Source organism: Venturia canescens, chromosome 6 (genome assembly GCF_019457755.1).
Source record: "Venturia canescens isolate UGA chromosome 6, ASM1945775v1, whole genome shotgun sequence".
Classification (NCBI taxonomy): Eukaryota; Metazoa; Arthropoda; class Insecta; order Hymenoptera; family Ichneumonidae; genus Venturia; species Venturia canescens.
Genome location: NC_057426.1, coordinates 3,201,153 through 3,226,275, shown reverse-complemented (window position 1 = coordinate 3,226,275; position 25,123 = coordinate 3,201,153). Strand labels below are relative to the sequence as shown.

The window sequence follows — 25,123 nt, the reverse complement described above, 5'->3', positions numbered from 1 at the left end:
CGGCTCTTGGCTCGCGGCAGTTGCGCGCTCGATCAGCGCATAATAATCCCCGGAGCGCCATCAATAATGCATCGACGAGTTCCCCACCGCCACCCCGCGCCTAATTACAATTTATAATTTATTGCAAATTTATGAAGCGAGCCTCTTCTCTTTTCTCTCATACATTTGTGCATCTTTTTTCGAGAAGACGAGAGGCGAGGAAGAGAGAATTTTGGTGCAAAGATTGTCCCATGCCTCGCTACGTGTTTCTTTTCAACGTCAAAAATCTTTCTCACTTCCATCATTTTCAACTCCTGCTCTGAAACCGGAATTTAGGTTTCCCGTGTCCATTTATTATGAAGCTTTTTCGATGGCGAATTTTTGGAAAAAACTGATTCTTATGAAGTTTCTTCAACTCCTGGGCTGACGATGTGATAAACTTTTTTGACCTTTCCTGAAAAAATGATAATAAATTTGCGTCGAATGGAACTTTATCCACGGACCAGTCTCTCTTCGCGATTGAAAAACGAATCGAAAACTGGAAACTTAAACCTCAAAACTGCATAGGCAACATTGCTTTTGCTTGGGAAAAAATTGGCGTCATTTCTCACCTGACTGATTGATTGATTGATTACATTTATCATGCCGCGGAAAACATTCCAAATATTCCAATGGGCAAATGCAAACACAGAAAATCATACACAATTGCCAAAACGGCTACAGAAAGTATAGAAATATAAAAATATTTTAAAAATCGTAAAAAATATCCGCACAGGAGAAAAATACAAACGTAACGGAAAATAAAAGCTAAAGCAAAAGAGAATACAATATAAATGAAGAGTCGGTGGTGGATAAGAAAAAATCGTGTCGATGAAAAACGAGTAAAAATGTAAATGAAGTAGTGAAATAGAAAAAGCTAAAGCAAATAAGACTGAAGGGAGTAAAATAATTATGGAAAAAACGATAACAAAGCGAGCAAAGATTGCAGAGTGCCAGTTCGGAAAAACGAATCTCGGGCGTCGAAGGTCAATAAAAAATTAAAACTCCGTTAATTTGAGCACGTTTTCTTTCTCGTTCAATATTTCGTACTACGAACTTGAAATGACTTTGTTAGTTTTTTGCATCCCCATAAATGTATCGCTGTGTACGAGAGGAGATTCCGCGAGTTTTTCGATCGTGTAAATAGTCCCATGCAAGTAGCGTTATTTGTTGGAATATAAACGAATGTAAATTAGATTTAGAGGGTGTCGGTAGGTAAGAGGCGTTTGTTAAGAGGTCGAAGAAATATTCGTGCTCGCGAGTACTCGCACGTGCGAGAAAGGAATAATGAAGTCGTGCGCCATTGGCGAGTTGTACCAACGCCATATGCATGTTCGAGTTACATAGCATGTATATAACATTTTTCCTCTTTCCATGCCCCTCTCTCGCGCGCGCGTTTCACTCTTTCTTCCATCTCCCTTTCGCCCTTTTTGGTAGGCGACTCACGTAGCAAAGAATCCTTAAGGCTCGCGTGGCCGCGCGTGCATGTGTGTCTGATTTGCTAGAAGTTTATCTTTATGCAATAGAAAATATCTCTGTGTCGGGAATTTCTAGAACTCGCATGAGGAAATTGAGCGCTCCTCGCCGTACAAGGATTGGTGCAAATTTGGAACTTTCTTTTCGATTGTCGACGTAGAACGAAGAGCCGCGAGTGCATTTCCAGGTGGATGAGAACCGTACTTGAAGGGGGGACGAGAAAAAGCGTGAAGTGTGCCTCAATGGATCGAGTTTTCGAAAAAACTGGAGGTTTTCGGCGACCCGTGAAAAGGCCCCTCGGCGAGGACGCCGCTGATTAAAGAATCAAAAGTTTCGAAAACGCTCGCAAAGACACGAGGCTCCCTGTATAAGAATCTCATGGAAAAACTGGTCCGAATTCACACGCAGTGGTCCAAGTTCGCACCAGATTGTTGGCTACGCGCGGAGAGCCTAGGAATCCCGCTGCGCTTGTCGTCGCCGCATCAGCGCAGCTTCATCGCCGTCTTTGATGTCCCCTCTCGGGAAAACAGTTCTCTCTGCTCTCGCTTTCTTTCTCTCTCTAGCGTAAAACCAGACGAATTCCGAGGGTGAAAGAAAAGCCTCGATGTAAGGAGGGAGAAGAGCAGCGTCACGCTGCGTCTTCAAGAAAGAAACGAGCATTGGGTGAGCTAATCGAGGAAAGATCATTGCGCGAGACTCCGAGCGATTATGTGTCGCCGGTGTTTTTTACGCGTTCGCGATATTCCCCGCAGTTTTTGTCTTCCAATCAAACTTTAAATGAAGTAAATAAACGGTCCCTGCGAGTGTCCATTCGCATCTGGAATCGCGCGAACGTCGAAATAATCAATGAGCATCTTGCTCAACGCTTTAAAGTCGTTTGTTCGGAGTTTCGAAGAGCCCGAAAAGTTTTCTCGAATTTTCGTCCGAACACGCCCGCGGGCGAGGTGTTGCAAGAAATTCTTTTGCTTTTGAAAGATGACAGCGATTCTCGGGCTTCCTGTGAACCGGAGATTTACATACGCGTCCAGGCCTGAGGCTAGTTTCGTTATTTTCTCCAATTATACATTTGAAATTTGAGATAAAATCTCGAAAGCTCGTTAACGTGATTACTGCAACGCACGTATCAGTTACAAGCTACTTTATCTCCCATGAATCTTCAACAAACGCTCTTTTTTCGCATGGCTAAGACCGCAAGAAAACCAACTTCGTTTCGATCGCGTACCCTTTGTTTCCCCCCGCCCCCCCGATTTTCTTTCCTTTTTTTTCACATATATAAACTTATTCGTTTTATGGTTTGAATCCTGTGTTCGAATGCTTCGACCATGTTGGTCTAGTGATTTTTTGCCCCTTCGCCCCTGCTCGTTTTATGCCTTATGCGATTTCTCGTTTTTCCTCTTTCCTTTCCAACTGCGTACCGATGTCGCTGCTCTGTATGCGACCTCTCCCCTCCTCGTAGCTCTTGTAAAGTATCTTTTTCTTCCGGGGCTTCGTGGGGCGAGACTTAACACCGGTATTTCATCACCCATGCCGACTAAATCGCGAATACGAAAGGCACACTCGCGCGTGCATATTCCGATCGGCGTTGATTCACTGTGCCCCTTCCCTTCGATCCTCGCTTCACCTTTTCGTCCCTCAGGCGCGTGTGTCTCATGAGATGTGACGACGCTTCGATTTCTCAAAGCGGAAGACACACGCGCTGAAATTACTATCCGACGTGGCTACGTGCCTTCCTGGTCTCTACTCCCGAACAGTATAAATATCCGTGCGATCGTCAATCAAACGGAACGTTAGAAAGCAGTTCAGTTTGGGGTCTGATTCGATTGAAAAATTCCAATGAATGCTGACACATCGGAGCCTCGAAGGGGCTCACGATCCCGTGAAATTCGGACGCGGAAGCGCTTTTTATCGAATTTCGAGCCTCCTTCCGGTTGGCCAAAAAGATCGGGGGCAGGATCCGAGTGGAAAATCTCCGATTCGAATCTGATGAATATTTTCCTCTTGAATGCGAAAGAGGCTCGTCGACTTGTGTGCGATCGAGCGAGCACCTCCGGCCCCCGGCATAACTAATGTTACAGCAACCGTTCTGCTGCTGCATTTAATCAGCAAAGTTTAATTAACTTCTCTGATGTATCTGGTACACGAGAGTAATTCAATTAGCGAGTTTCACGTACGCTGGCTGCTGAAAAATTTAGTCTCAAATCGCCACAACGTTGTGCGCTGTTTTTCACGTGTGCGTGCAGCTTGCGTGCGGCAACGTATTTGTGCGCGGCGGCTCCTATCGAGAACACGCCGTGGTGCGCGATTATCTAGAGTGCGTAATACATATTGCAAGTCTGGTAGCAAATAAGAGCTCGTCGACGTATCGGCATTTGCGCCAGCCAATAACGCGTCCCACTGCTCGCGAGTACTCGGTCAACTTTAAAGTGGAAACTTGAATGAGCGAGACTCGATTTATGCGGTCCGTGTGCATCGATACGGGGACCAAATGAACGGAGGGTGTGGCATCATCGTAGAAAAAGTAAAACGGAACGGGCAGGAAGAAAAAGAAAACAGGAGGAGTTTCTAATTGGGGAGGAAAAAATGACCGTTTCCTTCATCTTTTATTACAGCTGCTTCCTTTTGTTTTTTTTTCCTCGGCGCGGCGGGCTATTTCTCGAATTCCTATCTCATCCCTTTTTATACCTGCAACTTAATGACGAAAATCTTCAAATCACACCGGAAATCTCAATGGTCTGTGATTTTTTCGAAACGGAGGAAAAAACTCGCTGGTTTTTTGGGTTTTACGCGTTCATTTTCTGCTGATGCGAAAGCAGACGATGGAGCCTCCGGGCAAAAGGAATTTCTTTCTCTTATATGCCTCGGCTGAGCTTCGGGACGCGTGTGTTAAATTGAAAAACATGTTTTATACGTCTCTCTCTCTCTCTCTCTCTTTCCGTTGTAATTGCTTAATTAATATGTTTTTTTATTAATGCTTTCATTGTGGTCGTCGTCCTTCTTTCATAGGATCGAGATAAAATCGAATTTCATCAAGCGACATACTTATTTTGGACGTCCGTAAAAACAGACTCTGAAAAAACTCTCGTCAGATATATTTTTCCAATTGAAATGAATCGAGTTATCTTTTCTCACACGTTTAGCATTCCCATTGGCGAGGAACAGAGAAGAAAAAAGACAAACATACTTTTGTCATTCGGACAAATACGGGGTTATAAAAATCGAGCATTCGCGAATGCTTTGTTGGCCCTAATTGGCGGTTCGCATCAAGCATCATCCCGCGATGTGGCTATTTCGAGCTTCATCGCATATCACGCTTTGGGTTCCCATTTCTTAACGCCCCGGGGGAAACGGCGTCGTTAGTTCGGTAGTTCCCGGATCATCTCCGATCTCCTTCGGTCCACGTTCTCGTACGATTATTATTATCCACCATAAAGAGCAGAGCCAGAGTGCTTCCTCTCCCTCATTTTCTCGCTGGCCTCTGAAAATTTCAGGAGAATTACAAATCCGAATGAGAGAAGAAACAGCCTCGAGCGAGAGTGTGTCTTCGCCGGGAAGATTCCTCAAAAACCGCTGCTTTTCGTTGTATTTTTTGTTCCCAACCATCTCCTAATCCTTTAACCAACGTCCGACCAGTTTTTCTTTTTTTTTTCTCTTTCGTAGAAACTCCCAAATTCTAACGGTAGTTTGCTCGATATTTCGGTTGAAAACCGGAGCGTAAAGTGGGCCTTTCGCAGGATAATCGTTCGCCGTATTGCGCAACCAAGAGCTCCGTCTCTTCCCAATTTTTTCCTTCCTCCAGTTCATTTCCAACACATTTTCTCGTTTTCAACGACTCTCGTCACATTTTCATCGCAATATCCCCACATTTATCCTCCCCTTTGAAATTCGCCTTCTTTTCCAGATCCCGAAAACCCCGCCCTGTCAAACTCACAAAAAAACCTTCAATTTTCCTTTATCACTTGCTCCAAACGAAGCGTGAGTTTTCAGTCGTGTCACTAGTCCACGAATATTCTGGGTTTTGGTGTTTCCCGATTCGAAGGAGGCCAATGAACGTTACAATTGCCCCAACATTCAATACCGATTGCAGGTACGCGCTTGCGTCCATGCACGTGCATACGAGCGTCCACTCGCGAATGTTTATACGTATAAACGTACATTTATAACCTGCTATGGGTAGAAACGAGTTTTTGTAGCATGCGTCATCCTTATCTGTGTGTGACTGGTCGCGTATGTGCTACTGTTCGCCATCTCTCGTACTATACCTGCTTAAAATACATGTAGCCAGTTACACTTCCATCTCGTCTCTCTCGAGTCTGTTACAGCACGTATTGATGTGCCTTCCTACCGAAGGCATGATACGTAAGAAGCATAAGCGCGTGATTAAAGTTTGACAATCGTAAACAAACGGATTATGCAACGATTATACACGAAGCCGAAAATAATGTGGCTTCGGTCGATCGTCAGCAGTGCTTACGGCGTCATTTTTTATCGTTCGTGCGTTTCGAGCTCCATCGACGGCCGATGGACTGACGTGAGCAGACTGTTTTTCAGGCTGTCTGTCTCTCTCGACGTGTCGCATGGAATTCGTCGGCTATTCCGTCACCCAATTTCTCCATTTTTTAGGCATCACGATTCGGCTATTGCGACAGCCGTTTACAGAGTCTCGAGCGGCTCGCGTAAAAACTTTTGCATTTTGTTGAGACACTCGGTACGAGGTGGAGCCTCGTGCCAGTTGACATCTGTGCGATTGACATCGTTATTGCGTGCTCAAGCGAGGCTTCGAGTCGGACCGAGATCACGAGGTTTCTTCAATCTTTTCGAACGAAACGTTACTTCCGATGACTGCTGATCGTTCCTGGGGAACTTCAGAGCGAATCTGCACATTCGTTATCCATCAAGATTCGTCGTTGCCTGGCTTTTCGCTTGCTAAAACGACCCAACTCATCGACACCTGGGCCCAGTTCGAACGTAGAATCTTCCGAGTCGCGAGGCTTTTCCGTTCGGAGCAAGAGTTCCCGATCGTGGTTCGCACGGAGCTGATGACTGTACGCGCGTCAAAAGAATTTCGAGCGTTCGCAAGCCAAACTGAGAGTTGGCAATTCGGCGAGTTTCGGGTGACTCGGAATGACTCAAAACACGAGTATCAGCCCTTGCGCTTTCGGTATATCTCTCTTGAGCGGACGAGCCGATGAACCACGAGAAATATAAAGAGAGAAAGAGGAGAGGGAGAAAGAGCGAAAGAGAGGGCCAAGCCGGCCGGCTCTCGCGATTCCTCGTATTATACCAGGTTGAGACAAGGAATGCGGGCGTCCTTCGTTCGCTCTTCTCGAGAGAGCAACACCAGAAGAAGGAGCACTGAGAAGAGAGTCTGCGAACACGGCATTGGCCATGCCGAGACGCCCGGCAGCGCTGGACGCTGCTTCCTTCGTCGTTCTAACGCGAACACGCCAAGAGAGCAGAAACGAGCTACGCTAACTTCTATGAACGTGTTTACTTTCTCAACTGACAATTGCTTATTAGAAAGAAAAAATCTAGTCAACCTTACGATCGTCCGGCCAACGTCTGAGCTCGTTGTTTTCATTCATATTTTTGCGGCTATGTCATGCCTTAAGGTTGCTCCGCGTTACGATTGTTAGGAACAGAAAAAATGATTAATTCGGCTACTATTTTTGTTTGTTTTTCTCGATCTGTAAAACTTGAAATTTTTAAATATTCTTCATTTTTTCACTTCTTTGGGTGCAAACGAGGAAGGTGACGTAGCGACGAAAGTTGATAAAACGATTGATCGTTCGAGAAGCTAGTAGTTATTTTGCTTTAGTTGTAGATCGTTTTGCATTTTTGTTTATCATCGGTACCGACTTAACCGGTAATACAGCTCGGACGACTCGTACTTTCACTCGGTTTGTATATTTGCACACGAAGAAAGTGGTGCACTCCGTGCGTAAAAGGAGAGAAGCGGGGGACTAATTCACCGTTGCACTTGAATCGAATTCCCCGGAGAAAGGTTCGATCGAATTCTCATTCTTTTTCATACGCGAAAGTCACAGCTTTGGAGCACACTGTGAAAAATAAAATGCGCAATCACCGATGCTAATTTCAATGGGATCATTTTCGGAGCTAAATTCAAGTGAGAATTCACGAGTGTTTTTTCCGCTGAAACTTTGCACTGCGAAGAGTCACGAAGGACCAAAAATGTCGGTCCAATTTGGCACCGATTGATCTATGCATTGAAACTGTAAGCCACAATACACAAGGAACGGGAGAGCGAGTGGAAAAAATAAATGAATAGAGAGGAAGAGAATTATTCGTCCGGTTGTCCGGTTAGTTGGGGTGGTCCCTTGATGGGATTATAATGCGAATATAATGGCGAGCTACCGAGCTACGCGAGGCCTGCATTTCTACACACACATACACATTGATCGTTGACAAGCTAAAAGGCGTAATTCGGATGAATTTGTGCGTGAAATTCAGCAAATAGTGACCTTAAGTTGCTCAGTTATGGGTATATGTATAGAGGGATGCTGGGGCCATCTCGCAGAGGCGATATCTTCGCTCCGGATAACCGGAGCTCCTGCTCTCCCTTCTCCTCCGCCTCTTTATCCCATTCGCGAGAGCCATGACCATCCGATCGGCTGAAATATCCTACCAGTATAAGAGAGAAAGAGTGAGAGAGTTGGCCAAAGGTCTCTAAGGAAAAAAGAACGAAGCAACGATTATGCGAGATCCATTCCTGATTTTTCGGAACCCCGATACTCTCTCGACTCGGCTATTTTTTATTTCTTCTTTTCTTCGCCTCTTTTAAGCCCTGAGTTAAGAGTTTGTTACGCCGCGAAGAAAGAATTTCGTTCCTTCAAGAATTCTCCGTTCCAGCAACGATTGTTTTTTTCTTTCAATTTAGCTACCATACTCGCTCAAAGTTAAAATCCGTCTCAGTGAAACCTTCAAAGTTCGAGATATCGAATACGTTGTTATCGATCGAGAATTCGTAGTATGGTCCCGATAATATATTCATTCACGGATATATCAAATGATTTTCTCTCTCTCTCTCTCTCCGCTCACGTGTACGTAGTAACGTTTTCTTTTTTTGCCCCCGATCGATCGGACCCACATAGCGTATACAAGCTCGATAAATTATAACGTGCGCTACGAAACACAAATGAGCTGATGTATGATAATGAAGGGGTAATGCAATCTCCGTGTCGGTATCTGTATCGCCTTTTTAATAGAGGCTTTTAGGTGGGCGTTTGTGTTATACATACTTCTTGTGTCTCTATTTATTTCTTCGTCTCTTTTCTTCTCTCTCTCTCTCTCTCTCTCTCTCTCTCTCTTGTTCCGAGAGAATGGCTACATTTTTTCGAATCTTAACCCCGATAGAAATCTCCAAATGGTCGAGTGAATAAATCTTGGAAGCCTTGGCCTAGAATTTGTCTCCTTCTGTGCTTGAGCCAACGCGTTATTTCGTAAACTTCGACATAGTAGAATTCCTCTTTATTTATTTATCGCGCAATTCTTCCCTTTTTAATCCTCTTGACAAAAACATTTTTGTGTACAGTGCAAAAGCGTTTTCCCTTATTATTTTTCCAGCGAACATTTGATCCAAGTTTTCCAATGGTGTCGACATTTTTCGAGGGTTCCCGAGGCACGAGGCCTACATGAACGGCCATTAAGCTTTCGCCTGTACAATCTTTTATTCCGAGCTCGTTTGTGGTAACTGCAGAGGAAAAAACCTTGAAATATTTTTTGTCCACACTCACTTCCTTGAAAATTGAGCAAGGTTTGTTTTATGCCTCTTCTCGAGTTCCCATGACTCGTAACGTTTCACCTACAAGTCATACTTTCATACCACACAAGCATACAAGAAACGAACCTTGGATATTTCATAGAGGGTCGGTGATGCTGGGCCATCAAGTGAAATTTACAGTCAAGGCAAAAGGGAGGTCAATTATTTATCATTTTTACATGTTCATGTACATGTTTTTCGTTACATAATGCACACATCCATATAGAGCGTGTGATTTGGTGTTCATATTGCACGGAGCACACGTATCGAGTCGTTGCCATTAAGGGGGTTTCTTTACCACAATTTCTTTTATAGTCGACTCGAATACAGACATTATTTCTCATATGAATGTATTGTGTATCTGTATTTAGAATTACGAGATAAAATTGACAAGTTTTTTTGTTCATTCAACAACTAAAATACCAGGAAAATGCTTCATGATGTTGTTTCATATGTTTTTTTAATGCTTCATTCTCTTTACAATTAGTCGAACAAGTATGACAATTATTAAGGTAATTTAAATTCTTAAAATTATTGCAGGTCAATTGATTCAGAGATTGAGCCTCTCTCTCTCTCTCTCTCTTTCGCTCACTCACACAGTCGCAGTTTCATTATTAACAAATAGGAAAACTCCTTTCAGGTGCAAAAGTAGCTTAAGATGGGATTAATTTTTTATTTTTTTTCCATTAGCCTTTAGAAGCTTTGCGATACAATTTAACTCGCGGATTGGCGCGTAATTGCGCCACTTGGCCGAAGAAGCTTCGTCTCTCTCCACCTCGTTTCTTCTTCTCTCTCGCTCTCGTTCTCCTTTTTCCTGTTTTATCGAGAGAGCCAAGCAGCCTCGCTGGGACTCCTTACGTTGAAAAGGATTCGCTTTATGCAAGGTATGGCCGGCATTATAATGAGAACTCTGGCACTTGCCAAGGAGCGAACGTTCGTGTGTGCTTGTGCGTGTGTTGTGCTCAATGTGTGAGCTGCGGTAGCAAAAATGCGTGTCTCGTCCTCGACCAGGGAGAGCAGCAGCTCCGAGAGCCTCTTTTGCACTCTGATGATAATACTTTTTTCATGGGCGAACAAACCTTTTCAGTCTCGATACAACGGAGCTGAAATAGCATCGACTTGAAAATTCTGTTTTCCATTTTTTCCCAACCTCAGATTTTCTCAGATTTCGACAAAAAATCATCGATCCGTTCGCTCCTTTTTCGACGGTTTCTTCTTCATGAATTCGGGCGAATTTCGCATTTTTAATACTGAACATCGTCATTGAGTTGTGACGCAAGTCTCAATGCTCGATTGAATTACAAATTCTTCCTCGTTACCGATATTTTTATTGTTTCATTTTCCAGGATATTTTCAACGAACAATAACAGCCTCAATAAGTACACGAAATTCCAGCAGGATCGATTTAAAAACGTGCCTTTTTGACAATTAATACTGTTTCGTTGGTCGATGTCCAGAAATCTAGGGCGATTTCCGAATAACGAAATTTCATCTTCAATGTAGTAAAAATATGAACATGGCGATTCAAACGAATGCATAAAGACCTTCGGCGCATTGAAATTCTTGAGTGTGTTTCAACGGAACTGCATGCAATCGAGTGGAAATGAGCGGTCGACTTATAAAACATGAGCCGAGTAATTTGTACGCTCGAGTATAAAATGAAATGGAGGTGAATAGTTCGTGAGGTATTTCCTCGGCGCGGTGATGCTTGGAGAATGATCATGATTTGATTGTGTTACGTTCTCGCTGAGATATTCCGATCAGAGTCTCTCGGACATTGGAATTTTCTTCGGAATACACGCGATTCCGAGAATACTTCTACTTTTCGCCGTACGTTTTTTTCCTCCGAGATTCCAGGCTTTTTTACATCTTCTCAGCAGCGTTCGCGGTGGCTCGTCCATCCTCCTGCTTTCCGGCTGAGTCCGTCATCTCACAGAAAATACGATTCCTCTTTCTCTCTCGTCGCTCGGTGATCCTCGAGGCCAAAAAAGGCGTGAATAGATTGGAATCCAACTCGGCGGGTTCCTCTTTGAGTACGAACTGCGTTATTCTACTGACCAAATATCCGATGACGAGGCACAGCAAAAAACCGAGGGGACAGTACCACATGTAAGAAATTTGGTAGAGATAGAAGTACGAAGTCTCTTCTTGAATCGCCCTGAAATTCGAATTTCAAAGGTCGCGATTAAAAACAATCGATGATGCTTTTTTCGTGGTGAAACTGCTCAAAATTTGCGCCAGCAGCTTTACCTTCGAGTGATGTTTCCCCCCGGGAAATTCACGGTCAAGTTACACCCGTCGACCCGAACTGGCAATGCCGCCGGAACCGGTCTTGGCTGACCGAAACCAATCCACAAAAAAAATGCGAGGCTCGATAGTAATCCTATTATCGCACCCTTTTGATTACCCGATTCGGTCATCATACCCAATGTAAAAAGACCCAACATCGGACCCCCGATCACTCCGAATATCGTTAAGGCCGCTTGCAAAACACCCCCCAAATATCCACCCACGAATGCCAATGCGACACAGCATAAGCCGACCAGCATCGCCAGACCTTTGCTCGCGAGAACGGAAAACTTGGTTGACATCACTTTGCCTCTGAAAATAAACACGAAAATTCAGTTCCAATAGCAGTTTTACTATTTTCCTAAAAATCCGATAAAAATTGCACTTTTTCTCTCTATTAAACCTCATTTTGGGCTGCTCCAATTCCAGTTTCATTTTCTTCCCTGACACATCGATTTTATTTCAAAGGAAATCTTGAAAAATTTACCTCCGTGAATACACCGGCTTCACGAAATCCTCGAGGATAATAGCCGCCAATGAATTCAGAGTTGCGGAGACCGTGCTTAAACCAGCGCTGAATATTCCGGCGACGAAGAGTCCTGGAACTCCGGGATAGGAGGACAAAGTGTCCATAACGTACAGCGGCATGAGTTGATCCTTCGAGGTGATTTTATTAGTCTTTACCGGATCGCAGTCGTAATACCGCGAGAACATGGCCAATCCAGAAAAACATGTGATGATCGACATCGTCGATGCTATTGGCCAGCTCCACCAAAGAGCTTTTTGTGCTGCTGCCAGATTGCTGATTGTAACAAAAAACAATCGATCTTACGTGCAACTTGGAAATCTCTGTTTCCTTTATCGTTCTATTCCCTACCGAGGAATTAAGGTACTTCATCCACGAAACGATTTTCTCAAGAAAGTTTTGAAATTTTAACAGACTTCAAATGCGAGCAGTCGACTGACACGCATATCAAATTTTGAAGGGTTCGTCTTGTTGGTTATTGAGATAAAAGGGCTTAAATATGAAGAATAAAGTACAGGGTTATGGGGACTATGCGTAAAAAATCGTTCATCTTTTCATACGACGAATGAACGTTTCTTACGAAGTTTATGAAAAAATACACGATAACAATGAAGTATGTCTGGGGGAAAAATTCGAGACGATTCTGTCTTTTCATTAACACTTTTTTGTTTATCCATTTCTCTTTATGTTTTCCCTTTGCGCTCTCTAAAGCGATTTTCTACCAAAAAAACTACAGTGTTTTAGCCAGGGACGAATGAAATTTCGGGTTCGGTCAGTGATGGATTCCCGATTAATTAATGGCGTGCAATTTCATTAGCCAAAAGATGGAAAAATGTATTTACAATTTCGAATTAATAACTCTGACATTAAATTAAAGTGATTGAATCTTTAATTGGAAAGTAAAAGTCGAGCCAATGTAGACACCCATAAAATACGATCCTACGGCATGGTGTACCTTAATGAAAAAATTTTTTTTTCTCGATTCAATCGACATAATTATTTTGACAAGCGTCAACTTACCGCACTGTCAACATTCTTTGGACTTGGACTTGGTTGCAGGCGTACAGAGAAAGATAAGTAAAAAGACCACCGATTGTTAAGCTCCACCACGAGTGCCTGGTCGTAGGATCCGGAGAAATACTGTGGCAAATTTGAAGCAAAAAAAATTGAAAGGATTCTATTTACGTTGAAATAGTCACTGGAATGAGTTTCTATTTGCGATTTATTTAAGTGGAAATATTAAATTCGATGAAAACTAAATATAGATTTAATCGGAATCGTGCTTTTTTTTTTCATCGAAAGTAAAAAAACCTTCCAGTCGAATTCCATTGAATCTCGATCTTCAATTCGGAATTTACTTGTCAAACTCGATGCGGTTTTCCTGATCGGCGATTCGCCAAATTTCACCGAGACCACCGACGTTAACAGCCGCTGTAATAATCACAGTGATGATCGCAACGAACATGAGTAAAGATTGAAATACATCGGTGATAAGAACCGCTTTGATGCCACCGATGCTCGAGTAAAATGTGCAAACGAGGCCGATTATGACGATACTCAGAGCCGTGGAAATTCCGGTGGTCGCTTCGAGCGCAAGCGCTGGAGCGTAGAGCACGACACCCGTGTAAAGTAGAAGCTGGAGGATGAAAGCCAAACTCGCTACGATTCGAGTTTCGTGTCCGAAACGTTTGTCGAGATACTGAAAATCAAAAAGTTCCTTTCCTCGTATATCAAATTGGATAAACTTTCAATAGAAGAACGAGAGAAACACTTGATTTTTTATTTACGTTACGTTAATTAAGTGCCACTTGGAACAAACGTAAATTACTCATTAAAGTCAAAAGCGAATATCAGTTTTTCTTGTTTTCAATGAAATTGCATAATAACCGATTAATAAATGAATTGCGAAGGATCGATAAGTGCTACGCTACGTTGAAAAGGCTTCCGAAAAGCAGATAATAAAATCAATTGTTTTTTTCCATTGTTCAAAACTGAGTCAACGTTATTCAAGAAAGAAATGAGAAGTCACGTACTTACCTCGAATGCGCTCGTCGCCTGGAGCTTGAAAAATACCGGTAGGTAAAGATAAGCGACGATCGGCGTCGCGAGGCCGTACGACAAGTTTATCACAGCGTATTGAGTGCCGTAAACGTAGTTTTCGGCGCTCACGCCGAGCAAGCTCACGGCTGAGAGGTACGAGGCCATGAGAGCGATCGCTACCGTTGTGACGCTCATTCGACGATCGGCCACGAAATATTCCTGACGAAAAAAATTCCGAACGATTGAACTTCGACGGCCGTTTGGTATTGGGAATGAACGACTGAGAAAGGCTCGGCGAGTAGACCGATTTTGATAAACGAAAACTTTCATTCAACGAATGAAAGTTTTGTTCAGGCTTTGAGTTTTCAGACTCATTATTTGACGGGGTCGACGGAAGAGGGGAAAAAAGAGCGTGTCGATAGTTTTGAAGTGATTACCTCTGTAGTTTTCTGTCGGCCACCTGTGAATCGATAATAAATTCCGATGCTGGCACTGACGATGAGCATCACACCGATGACGATGTAATCGGCAGCAGCGAGGGTGTTTTTTTCAGCCATTTTTTGTGCCTCGTCGCTCTTTCCCGTTGAATCTTTTTGTTGAGGGTAAAAAGCAAGGGGAAAATGCTTTCTCCGTTTCGACGTGGTGCGCTTTGCGGGAAGGACAAGCTCGCGACCATCCAGCCCAGCGCCCTCGGGACGAATGCTAGCCCGCGTCAGAATTGCGTTAGCTTCTGCAGCCAGGTTGGAACACCATTGGAGGTAGGGAGGAACAGGTTCTTCTGGACGGAACAGCCAACGCGACTAGTAATTTCAATCACGAAACGAAAAAAAAGAGAACTTTGTTTGCTCCCAGTTTTTTGGATGTTGCCATTGGGGCTCAGCCACAGCAGCCTGAAATGACGGGATTTTTAATCCTTCCCAACCAAACAATCATTTCGCCCGTGAAAATTCTCTCACTTTTTATGCAATATCAATATTCATTCTCGACAACAAAAATATAGCGTTTGATTTGGCACTCGGACAGAAGAATTTAATTCAATGTGGCATTGACATCTCGCCGAATTTCTCGTTCGTCGCGTACGACACTCAAAACCCAAGAGATAAATCGACGCGATTTCGATTCGTTTATTTATACTTCTGTCTCGTGTCGTGCTCGCTCGCGTGACAAATTGACACTGAAGAGGATCCGTGCGCGCGTACGATTATCGGCGTCGATCGAACCTAGACGCCTCTCTTATACTTCACCGAAGAAACTGCTTTATGTGTACACTTTATCAGCATAAATACATTTATTGGGCCCATTAAGATCGTACGCATATATCTATATCCGAAGTCGAATCAATATATTACAAAAACCTCATATATTTTCAAGTTATCAAAAGATTTAAGCGCCCCTTCTCTTCCTCGCGGAATGCCCCTTCCCCGGGAGAGCGATTAATCGATATCCACGTGCCTCGTAGTCATTTACTCGTAACCGCGCCTTCGTATCCAACCGAGTGGATTCTCCTGACTGAGGTGAAAGTCCAAACTTGTAGTGCTCGTGAAATAAAGTTCAAAAATAAACCGGTTACGACGGTGAGTTCATAGTCCCCGAAAACTCGAAGAGTATTTTTTTCACCGGCAGAGAATCCCGCGAAGCGGGCCATCTCCGAGCCACGAGCAAATGAACAGTTAATTTTTTCGAGTTCTCACGTTATTCTCACGTTATTCAGACTCCCGCTGATCGGATGCAATTTCGTACAATCGCGGTTCAATCCTTCGGTCAAGAACTGCGCTCTCCCCGGATCAAAGACTTCGGGGCTTTCGTTTTCAGTATTCAGAAATTTCCTCATTTTTTCCATCGTCGTTCATAACTCGCTCAACGTCCCGCGGCGGAATTCCATCCCCTCCCAATCCTCTTGCCCCGCGCATCGACGTCGCCTCCTTCCGCGCAGAAGATTAATCAATTAGCCCAACATCGACGAGGCTCTATCGCAAGACTTGCGTGGCTTCGATCCAGCGAGGCTCACGTACACCCAACGGAAAAAATCTTTCGCGTACGTGTTTTATCCTCTTCGCACAGTCGCCCCCGCGCGCGCCCGAGAGTGCAATGCACTTCCGCGTTCCCATGTCTCACATACCGCTACACCGATACATCTCACACCATTGTACATTCCTCGATGCATAAATGCATACGCATATTTATGTGGATATACGTATAAACACACATCTGCAGAAGATGCGGGCGTTCGCAGTGTTTAAACTGCTCGATGGTGCATAATCGTGCGAAGTAAATTCCACGTAGGCCTGCTGCTGCTCCCCGGTTCACGCAGAGAAAATCTATCGTAAGTGCGCCTGGAGAACGTGCGAAAACTTATTTCTTAAAGTCTCAGCGCTATCAGGATGGAACAGCATCGAGCCTCTTTCCTTTATAAACTCTTATGTTCATCTCGTGGATTTGGGTTTACATAAATTCACGATAAACCAGTCTTATCGTCATAATCTCGTAACAACAGTCTCGTCATCCGAGCAATTAAAGTTTCGCACATGACGAACTGTTGCTACGAAGGAGGCTTCCAGGAACGAGCTGAAAAATGATCGGCCCGCTGATCGTCGTCGCTGGCACTAGTTTCCCAGGAAAAAGTGCGGTTTTCTTTTTTTCCAATCTTTCCAAACGCTCTGTTCTCTCCTGCTCGTTCTCGTGCACGATCTTAGAACACTTTCCCTTCAAGATTCTTGCTCGCTGAGAGGAAGGAGGGGCCTTGAACCGCGAGCGGGAAGTGGGCGAGACGAGCATTCTGTCCTGGCGCTATCTCTCCCGTACTCTTCAAGTGCGCTCGCTCCTCGCCATCCAGCGCCCCGGCTATGGGCTTCTCCGACTCTCGATCTTGGAAGCACCCTCCTCGCTCGGAGGATTTTCAATAGCACATTTTTCTCTAGTTGAAGGATTTAAACTCGTGACAAAATCCTACAAAACATAGTCGAGTCGAGGGCCAGAATTCGTTTTTCTAACGGATTTCTAACGCAGATGTTTGAGTAGAATGACGAGGCGGGCTTGCTGAAATTCGTCATCAGGCGCAAATCTGCTATGAAAAGCTTCGTTAACGCATCCACGGAGGAAAAAAGTTGTATTTTTTCACCGAGAGTTTGGCGGTGATTGAAAAATGGTAACACGAGGAAATGGTTTTGGAAATGATCGTCGAGTGAACTGGCCATGGAAAGTCTCGTGCGCGAGCACGTTGGCAGAAAAGAATGTGATTTTTCAACTTTCTAAGATTGGCGACACTGCGGTGATCGCGAAACAGTACACCGCGTGCAAGAGAATCTCGGTCGCTGCTCCGCTCCGTAGGCAGCACGACGCGGTTAATTCTAATGAGATTTGCGCGCGGGCAAAGCGAAGTTACATTAACGAAAGCAAAATGCAGCAACGCTGTACGAGGACGGGAGAGGTTCGAGCGATCGAGTGGGCTCATGTGCGCCAAGGTAGTTTTACTCACGAGTTTGGAATGTAGTTCACATTAATTGTTCGTCCATGTGTTCCCCAAACGTCCAGAAACGTGAGCACAAGCATGGGCTAAATCGTGTCTCATTTTATCTCTCAATGTGAAAAAAACATGAATTTCATACCATTTTTAAAAGAATCTTACCAATGAAATTTAGTGTAATTATGAACGGAATCGAAATCTAGCAGGATGAAAAATAAATTTTGAAGTTATTCGTGAGAGCAAAAAAGCTCTGGAGCTCCTTTAAAATTTCAGACCCGAATTGAAATATCTTCGAAGAATATGTAAAATAACTTACAAATTTGCGAGGCCATGAAAAAATCGAAAGTGCTGAACCGCACGATTGCGCGACTCCCCACAACGAAGTCACGAATAAAAATCAACTTTGTCCACCTCTCGAATTCCAAAGACTCGAATTTCCACGCGATGGAAAAATACGACGAACAGGCTAAGAATTCGGTGGCACAATTTTCTAAAAAATCAAACATCATTAACCGCTCGTTCCTCGCCTATTTATCTGACAGAGTCCTTATCTTATCTCGCGCACAGCGAATTAGTCTCAAGTACGAAGAGTGTTTTCACGCTAACGAACAATGTTGACTCCAGCTTTGAACGCTTATTGTTTAAGCAGCAGCGCGAGAAGAGACCTCGTTAAACCGTACACGTTATTCCGATGCAATTTTGCAAATGGAGGTCTGCTCCTTCCGAGGCGAACATCTCTCACATTCTCCATATTATACACGCTTGATGAGTCGAGAGCTCGGTTTATCTAGCCAAAGATGATGCATACGTGCGCGTACGAAATGTATGTAATGGGAGACCGGCCCGTTATGAGGTGCGCTTCGAGATGAGCTAGAATCTCATTTTTTAAGCCCCTTTCCTCTGAGCCAAACGTTACGTTTTCGTTCGAATGTGGGGAGAGAGAGAGAGAGAGATCAGGCAAGAGCCTGATGGCCGATGGGAGGGATTTTATCGTGGTATACAAACGTTCAAAAGTCCTCGGTCGTCCCAAAGGTTCTGGGCAGCATTTAATTCCACGAAAACTTGCAGTGACCTTGCGATTCTCATCCAAGTTTCGACGCGCTTCGAAACACCGCTGTTTTCTCTCTTTTACGTCGAATGTGACGAGCTTCCGACCAACAGCACTGGATAGGACGCCTCCGGAATAACCGAGCTGCGACGATGGCGAGTCGCGCGATCGAACTTTCTAATTTTGAGACTCTGCTTCTTCAATGTCTCGAAAAGAACTGCCTCACTGTTCACGCCGACTCGGAATTCGTCAAGAGTGTTGTATCGTGCGCACACCATCACGGGATGTAACTCGACCGAACTTATACTCATGCACACGCATGTCCGTCGCAAATATCGAGCACATTAATATTTTATGATCTCAACGAATTGCTGGCAGCGACGAACAAGAGGCGAGTTTGACACTCAATGAACGGAGCGTGGTGTGAAAAATACGAACGTTGGAAACGACTTTGTCTTGATTTTTTATAGTTTTAATTGCGTCGTTGCCGTCTCTCAATTGAAATCGACTGAAAATGGAATTTTTAAGTACTCGAGCACTTAGGAGCCACGTTCGACAAATTTTTTACTTCAGTCAAACTTCGCGGATATTATAAAAAAACTTTTAGTATAAGAAAAAAAATTTTAAACGCGCGCTTGTACACATTGCTGAACGAACTCAATAAACTGCGTTTGAAGATTTCGATAAAAATGCTATTTTCAGTGCAGGCTTTTTGAAGAATTCTACTCCAACCATCTCGTTTTTCTTATCGAGTATGAACTTTTGAATCGACGAGTATATACAGAGCCAGTAGACGAGCCAGCAACGAGTAAACGCATGCCCGTGAGTTAAGGGCAAAGAATGTTTGAAAAAATCGCGTTTATACATATACACATAACTATTCGTAGTAGGATATAGATGCGGTATGGATCCTCCGGGCGTGGGCGGATCGGACGCGTCTCTCGGTAATGGATCCCATCGATCATCCTTTCGTGTTCGCGCGAGCGCAAGCGCCTCGTCGAGCTGAGATCCTTTTCCCCGCGTATCTCATTCCACATATTCTGCTTTCTCAGCAATTGCAGCATGTTTTGTCCGTTAGTAAATTCGCGGGATTTCCGGGAGGGAGAGAGGAAGGCGAATGATTGTGAGTCGAGCCAGAGCTAATTTCGATATGGATAATGGAAAAAGTTTGCTCGTGCAAGCACTTCCGTGTGCTTAATTCGTCCCGTGCGAAAAAATCGGGGCGAAATCGTACAGCATTTGCGAGAGGTGAAACAGCGTGGACAAATTGGTAGCGATGGCATCGTGTTTTCAACGTGCGGAGTTTTTTCTTCATCGCGAACGGATCCCGTTCCTCCCTTTTTTAAAGCACGACGCGAACCGCGCAGCATCTCATCTGCCGCGCGCGCATGCACCACCATATATTCTCGTCGAGATGCAAATAGTGTAACGCCGGGAGCGATTCTGTGATTTACCGCGCGTTCCGAATCAGACGGGAAAGAAAGAAAGAGAAAAATACGGGGGAAGGACCGAGAGAGAGAATCGGAAATAAGAAAATACGAGAGATGCTGCGAGAGCAATAAGAGATCACGCAATGAGGGTGTACAAGAGAGAAAGATTTTTTAAAAAAGAGAGAAGAATAGAGAAAAAGAGAACACGGCCGGTCTCGAGCTAGGGGATTTACCCTGAAATGCCACGGTGATTTGTGCGACCGGTTACCGTTGCCATTTGCATAGCCTCATATTATCCGAGAGCCCACTGTTCGCGAGGAAGAGAAAAGAGAGAGAGAGAGAGAGAGAGAAAGACGGAGTATTGTTATCCCGATCGTTGCTGTTATTTCCTTCTGTGATATGTCGGCAAATACATTAATAAATTTACATTACATATGTGCAAGTCTAACATCCATACATTCATGTACTCAATGACAAGTAAAATCGTCCAGAAATCGATTTTACGAAACAGTGCAATAACCTGAAACGCATTAAGGTTGATCCTCTGCGACAGCCCCAACCAAAAGTTATGTACCGTCTGCATATTAAAAGGGTTGATAATTCGTTCGGATCGTAATCAATAACTTTGTAAAGACCCTATAAATGTACTCGGTGCCAATAGATATAGTACAAATATCATTTGCTTTCGTAAAATTTATTCTAAAAGTATTTTTGATCTGAGATCGTGAGTAAATTTTTTGACGGAACTATCCGGGTTGCGCTTCAACACACAGAAAAGATTGCTTATACAGACGACATTCGCTTGTTCGCTTGCAAAATATATCGTACGCAGCCTAAACCTTCGTACTTCTCGAGACTATATCTGTCAAACTAGATGGTCAATCACCTTGATTTTTTTTCACAATATCTGTGATATCCTGCTCTAGCTCCTCCTCGTTTTTTATAAACTTCCTAATTTTAGTACTAGCGGTAGAATTAATAATGTGCCGTTTGCCTATGCATGGTCCATATGTTACGTGTTAATTGAGTCAACTTCAATTACATATATCTCGGGTTCGGGATGGTGAAACTTGTTAAAATTTTATAGAGGTGATGTTCATATGTTAAACAATACGTATGCCAAATATAAATAATTTCCTAATTTAACTGTCTCGTGGAGGAACCACCTTAAATTGCAATTACAAAGCTACACTCACGCATTACAGCAGCTTTTTCGTGCCGAGAGTTATAGAAATTCGTGTGACTATTGAGCTCCTCGAAACGAGCTTTCGCGTTTATCTACTTTCCAAGACATCACCGATCGATAAAATTTTCCCCGCCAAATACGAAGATCATTGCCAGCACTATTCTGAGCTCAAAATACTATAAAATCTCAAATAGAATCCGATTGAATAATATAATAATAAATCAGTTGAAAAATTTCCCGATATAATGCTCTCCAACCGGAGGAAAACATTTTGTTTTAAATTAACATAAGTCTACATAGTTCCAGAACGATTTACGATCCGTTTCGTTATTTTTCGATGCTTCGCAATATCATTCTCACTTGTATATGCTGTATTGTAAATATATGAACGTATTCAAACACACCTCTTTATGATCCGTACATATGAATAAATGTATTCGGTACACACTCATATATAGACATAACGATCAGAGCTCGTGCCACGTTCGTAGCACGCCTCCCCCTCCTTCCTCTCCTTGTGCGAAGGTAAAGGCAGACATCGTGACGAGGAAGCGATTCACCTCGAGCTTTTACTATCTTACGGTAGTTCATGGTAGGTCAGAGGCCCGCCTACGAGTGTCATTTCTGTACACTCATCTCTCTTTATCTTCGTTTTTCTCTCCTCGTCTCTTCTCCCTTTACTCTCTCTCTCTCTCTCTCTTTCTCGCCCTCCAACTGCTGCCTCCCTTTCTCTTTTTTCACTTTACCCTTCGAACGCTCGGGTCATATAGCAACCTCACCTATGCAAATATAGTTATGGAATGAGCGTGTGCGACAAGCAAACGTTGAAAATTTACAACTCTCTCTCGCGGTGCCGCGTGTACGTAATGCTGCAAATAGGTATGAGCCAGTTTCCACACTCCGGGAGCGCAGCTTCAATTTCTCTCTCCCACACTCCACTTCCATGCGCTTTTTACAAATACTTGTTACATTCCCACGTACCTAACTCTTCCATTTCCCCGGCAAGGTATGTCATCATCGATCCACGCTCCGCCAGCAGCGTGTTCCTGCTTATTTCCAATTCATTCCTCGCTCTTTTTTTATTCTTTGCTCTGTTTTACCTGGACAGGAATTCTCCGATGATTTATTCAAAGCTTCGCCCTTTCCGTGCTCTCCAGTTACATTTTATTTCTTGCTCTCGTGTTTCAGTGAGGACGCAGGGCGTAGCGGCGACGAAATGAAGCATGCAGCATGCGTGGTAGCGGTGTCACGGCTGCGCGGTCCTGCCTTCAACCCCTGGTGTCCGCCAGCCGCTACCTCGCCATACACGCCCTACCCGGTGATCCCCTCTACTTCGTCGTCGAGGTTAGTCAAGTTTCTTCGATATTTTTCTTCTTTTTCTCTCTCCATATTTGTCTCATCTTTTGTACGGGACTTCGGGGACCGTTTCTCTAACGCGGTTCCAGTTCTTCTAATTTTTCGAGTCAAACTCTTCACCGAGGGGAAACGTAACCGGTGCAGGGGAAGGTTGCGAGTGACGCGCATGCGTGCGAAGCCGCGGTGCGGAGTGAGAAGAAGGGGATTCAATCGCGAACGTTGCTCGACTCAAAATTACTTCCGCACTTCCGTCGTGACTCGCGATGACGTTTCTGAGAGTATGAAAATCGAAAAAACTGCGTTCCCGGAGTTTCACTAGTTCAGTTTATTCCCGTTGAATTCGTGCTGCGAATTGAACATTTTTATTTCGTGATTCTCGTTCATTTTGCATGCAGCGATCGCGATTTGCTTTATTTTCTTTGTCGTGCCGATTTTTTTCCGTCAAAATCGACAATTTGGTGTCGAGCTCAGTTAGAATTTTAGATTTAAAACCCCGTTAAATTCACGCTCTCTTACCTTCGTATCGCGCTCTCCGTGACGTGTCTCAGACCCTGCAATACCTTATCCGTTCCGACACGCATGATTTGCAAATGTCAGATTAGCGTTGCGGCGCCAGCGCGCAGACAAAGAGGGAACGCGGAGAGCGATCGGAACTGCATTCGTGACTCCTCTGCACTCTGCATGCACAGGGGAGCAAAAAACTCGTGTCGAAGAGCTACGAAACGATGAGCCACGTGACTGCTTTAGAAAGTCAAAAAAATCTATTGTTTTCGGGAATGTTTTTGGAAACTTTGCGCATGAACCGATCAAAGTTTGATTGTCGAAGTTTCTCAGCTGCGTACAATGTGGAGATCGTAATTATCGTGTGCAACGAAAAATCCAATTTTTTTCCATTTTCATATATTTTCCTCCCATATGAACCTATAAAAACCCGAAAAAATTGCGAAATTCTATATTTCAAGCGAGTTTGAAAAAAAACGTTTCTAAAGAAGAAGAACATCACTTCAACGTGCTGTAAATATAGAATTTCGCAATTTTTTCGGGTTCTCGTAGGTTCATATGGAAGGAAAATACATGAAAATGGAAAAAGAATTTGTAATTTTTCTTGCAAACAATAATTACGATCTCCACATTGTGCACAGCGCTGAGAAGCTTCGAAAATGGGACCCGGCGCATAAACCATGTGCAAATAGTATTTCTAATATGAAAAAAATGTTTTTGTACTTTCGAAATATCCTTGAAACAACACCGAAAAGTTCGCTATGCCGAGTTATTTCCGTCCATCCCAAAAGCATCCCGAAAACAATCGATTTTTTTGACTTTCCAAAGCAGGACCCCCCTTAAAGATGTTCATTTAATTATTCAAACGTGATTTGAATATGCTACGGTTTATCAATTAAGCCAATGGATGCTCAATGAGTTACGAGGGTCCAGTGCCTGCGCCAACGATTCAAAGCAGTCGTCGATAGCTTTCCCTCTCTCTCTCTCCCTCTTTCTTCTTCTCCCTCTTGAATATCTGTGCACAGGTTCTCGGTGACAAGGACAGAGATGGGGCCACTTGAAATATATTATAGTAGTACGTCTATATAGAAGCTGTTCGCTAATTAAGCCGTTAACGAGCTCGTTAGATCGTTCTCATTCGCTCTCTCTCTCTTGCTTTTACCCCGAAAGACGTAACCGGATGCTGCTGAAAAATCAGGAGCTCATAGAATGATTCGAGATCCTCGGTGTATTCGTTCGGGATCGGTAACAATAAAATGCATTTTATTTACGTTTTTTTTTGTTCATTCGTTTATTCACAAGAAGTTGATCTTTTTCGCACGAGTCTTGTGGAGAAGTATTAGAGAAAAGAAGACAAAAGCAACATTCGTTTTCACACTTAGCCAGTTTTGAATCCGGACGCATGATCGTTTTCCTTCCGTATTGTAAAAAGTCCGTGACATTGAAAACCACCAAATTGTTGAGCGAAGGAGAAAAAACTCTCGGAATTATTTCCGATGTTCCCGGCAGCGCGATCGCTTTGACGAATCGCCGAGCAAGAGTCAACCATCCGTCACCGTACGACGTTTAAAAGTCAATCAATTTCGGTTTCCGTTCTTCCAAAATCAACCGGTTTTCCTCACCAAATTTAACCGAAAACTGGTCCGGGAAAAATAGAAGGCGAGGAACGCAATTATAAATGAATCTCGTCATCAATTAACCGTCGTTAATTCTACGTCGAGCGTATATTACGAATTTCCGCATGTTAGTAATAGCCCAAGATATAATTATCGAAGTGTCTAATAGTAAAAAATCTCACGTAATATCAAGATGGGAAAATGCAACGCCAAATGGAGCAGAACGAATGGGGGCTCGGTCGAAGGTGTTTTGCTTAAAAGGATCGTCAATATGGGCAGCACTTAAAGCCTCGAGCACTCGGTACATTTTCTCCAATATCATATATGCAGGCCGTTATATTTATATGGCATACGCGAGTCATTGCCAAGGTTTTCTACGGGCAAACGAGCACGCGCG

The 25,123-nt window shown here is 43.7% G+C and overlaps 2 protein-coding genes across 6 annotated transcripts in view; one reads left to right on the top strand and one right to left on the bottom strand.

The window, feature by feature from the left end:
• Window positions 1-25,123, top strand: part of ex (expanded) — a 55,628-nt gene that overhangs the window by 6,339 nt on the left and 24,166 nt on the right. For 2 of the 3 annotated variants that reach the window (XM_043421343.1, XM_043421341.1), the window contains exon 2: window positions 22,442-22,597. In XM_043421343.1, the coding sequence (XP_043277278.1) occupies window positions 22,484-22,597 (114 nt within the window). In that variant the 5' untranslated portion in view covers window positions 22,442-22,483. Of the gene's footprint in view, window positions 1-14,376; window positions 14,421-22,441; window positions 22,598-25,123 lie in introns of those variants that run through there. The other variant, XM_043421342.1, reaches the window with a different exon arrangement.
• LOC122412069 (putative sodium-dependent multivitamin transporter) lies at window positions 9,715-18,835 on the bottom strand. Of its 3 annotated transcripts, none has more exons than XM_043421345.1 (8): window positions 15,083-18,835; window positions 14,564-15,016; window positions 14,124-14,345; window positions 13,445-13,785; window positions 13,107-13,226; window positions 12,048-12,362; window positions 11,522-11,872; window positions 9,715-11,429 (listed from the first exon to the last, which is right to left on the bottom strand). In XM_043421345.1, the coding sequence occupies exons 2-8, from the start codon at window positions 14,681-14,683 to the stop codon at window positions 11,135-11,137; spliced, it is 1,764 nt and encodes a 587-aa protein (XP_043277280.1). In that variant the 5' UTR covers window positions 14,684-15,016; window positions 15,083-18,835; the 3' UTR covers window positions 9,715-11,134. The 3 variants fall into 3 exon arrangements, with proteins under 3 accessions (XP_043277280.1, XP_043277279.1, XP_043277281.1); XM_043421344.1 differs by having other exon boundaries at window positions 18,595-18,835; XM_043421346.1 differs by having other exon boundaries at window positions 18,662-18,835.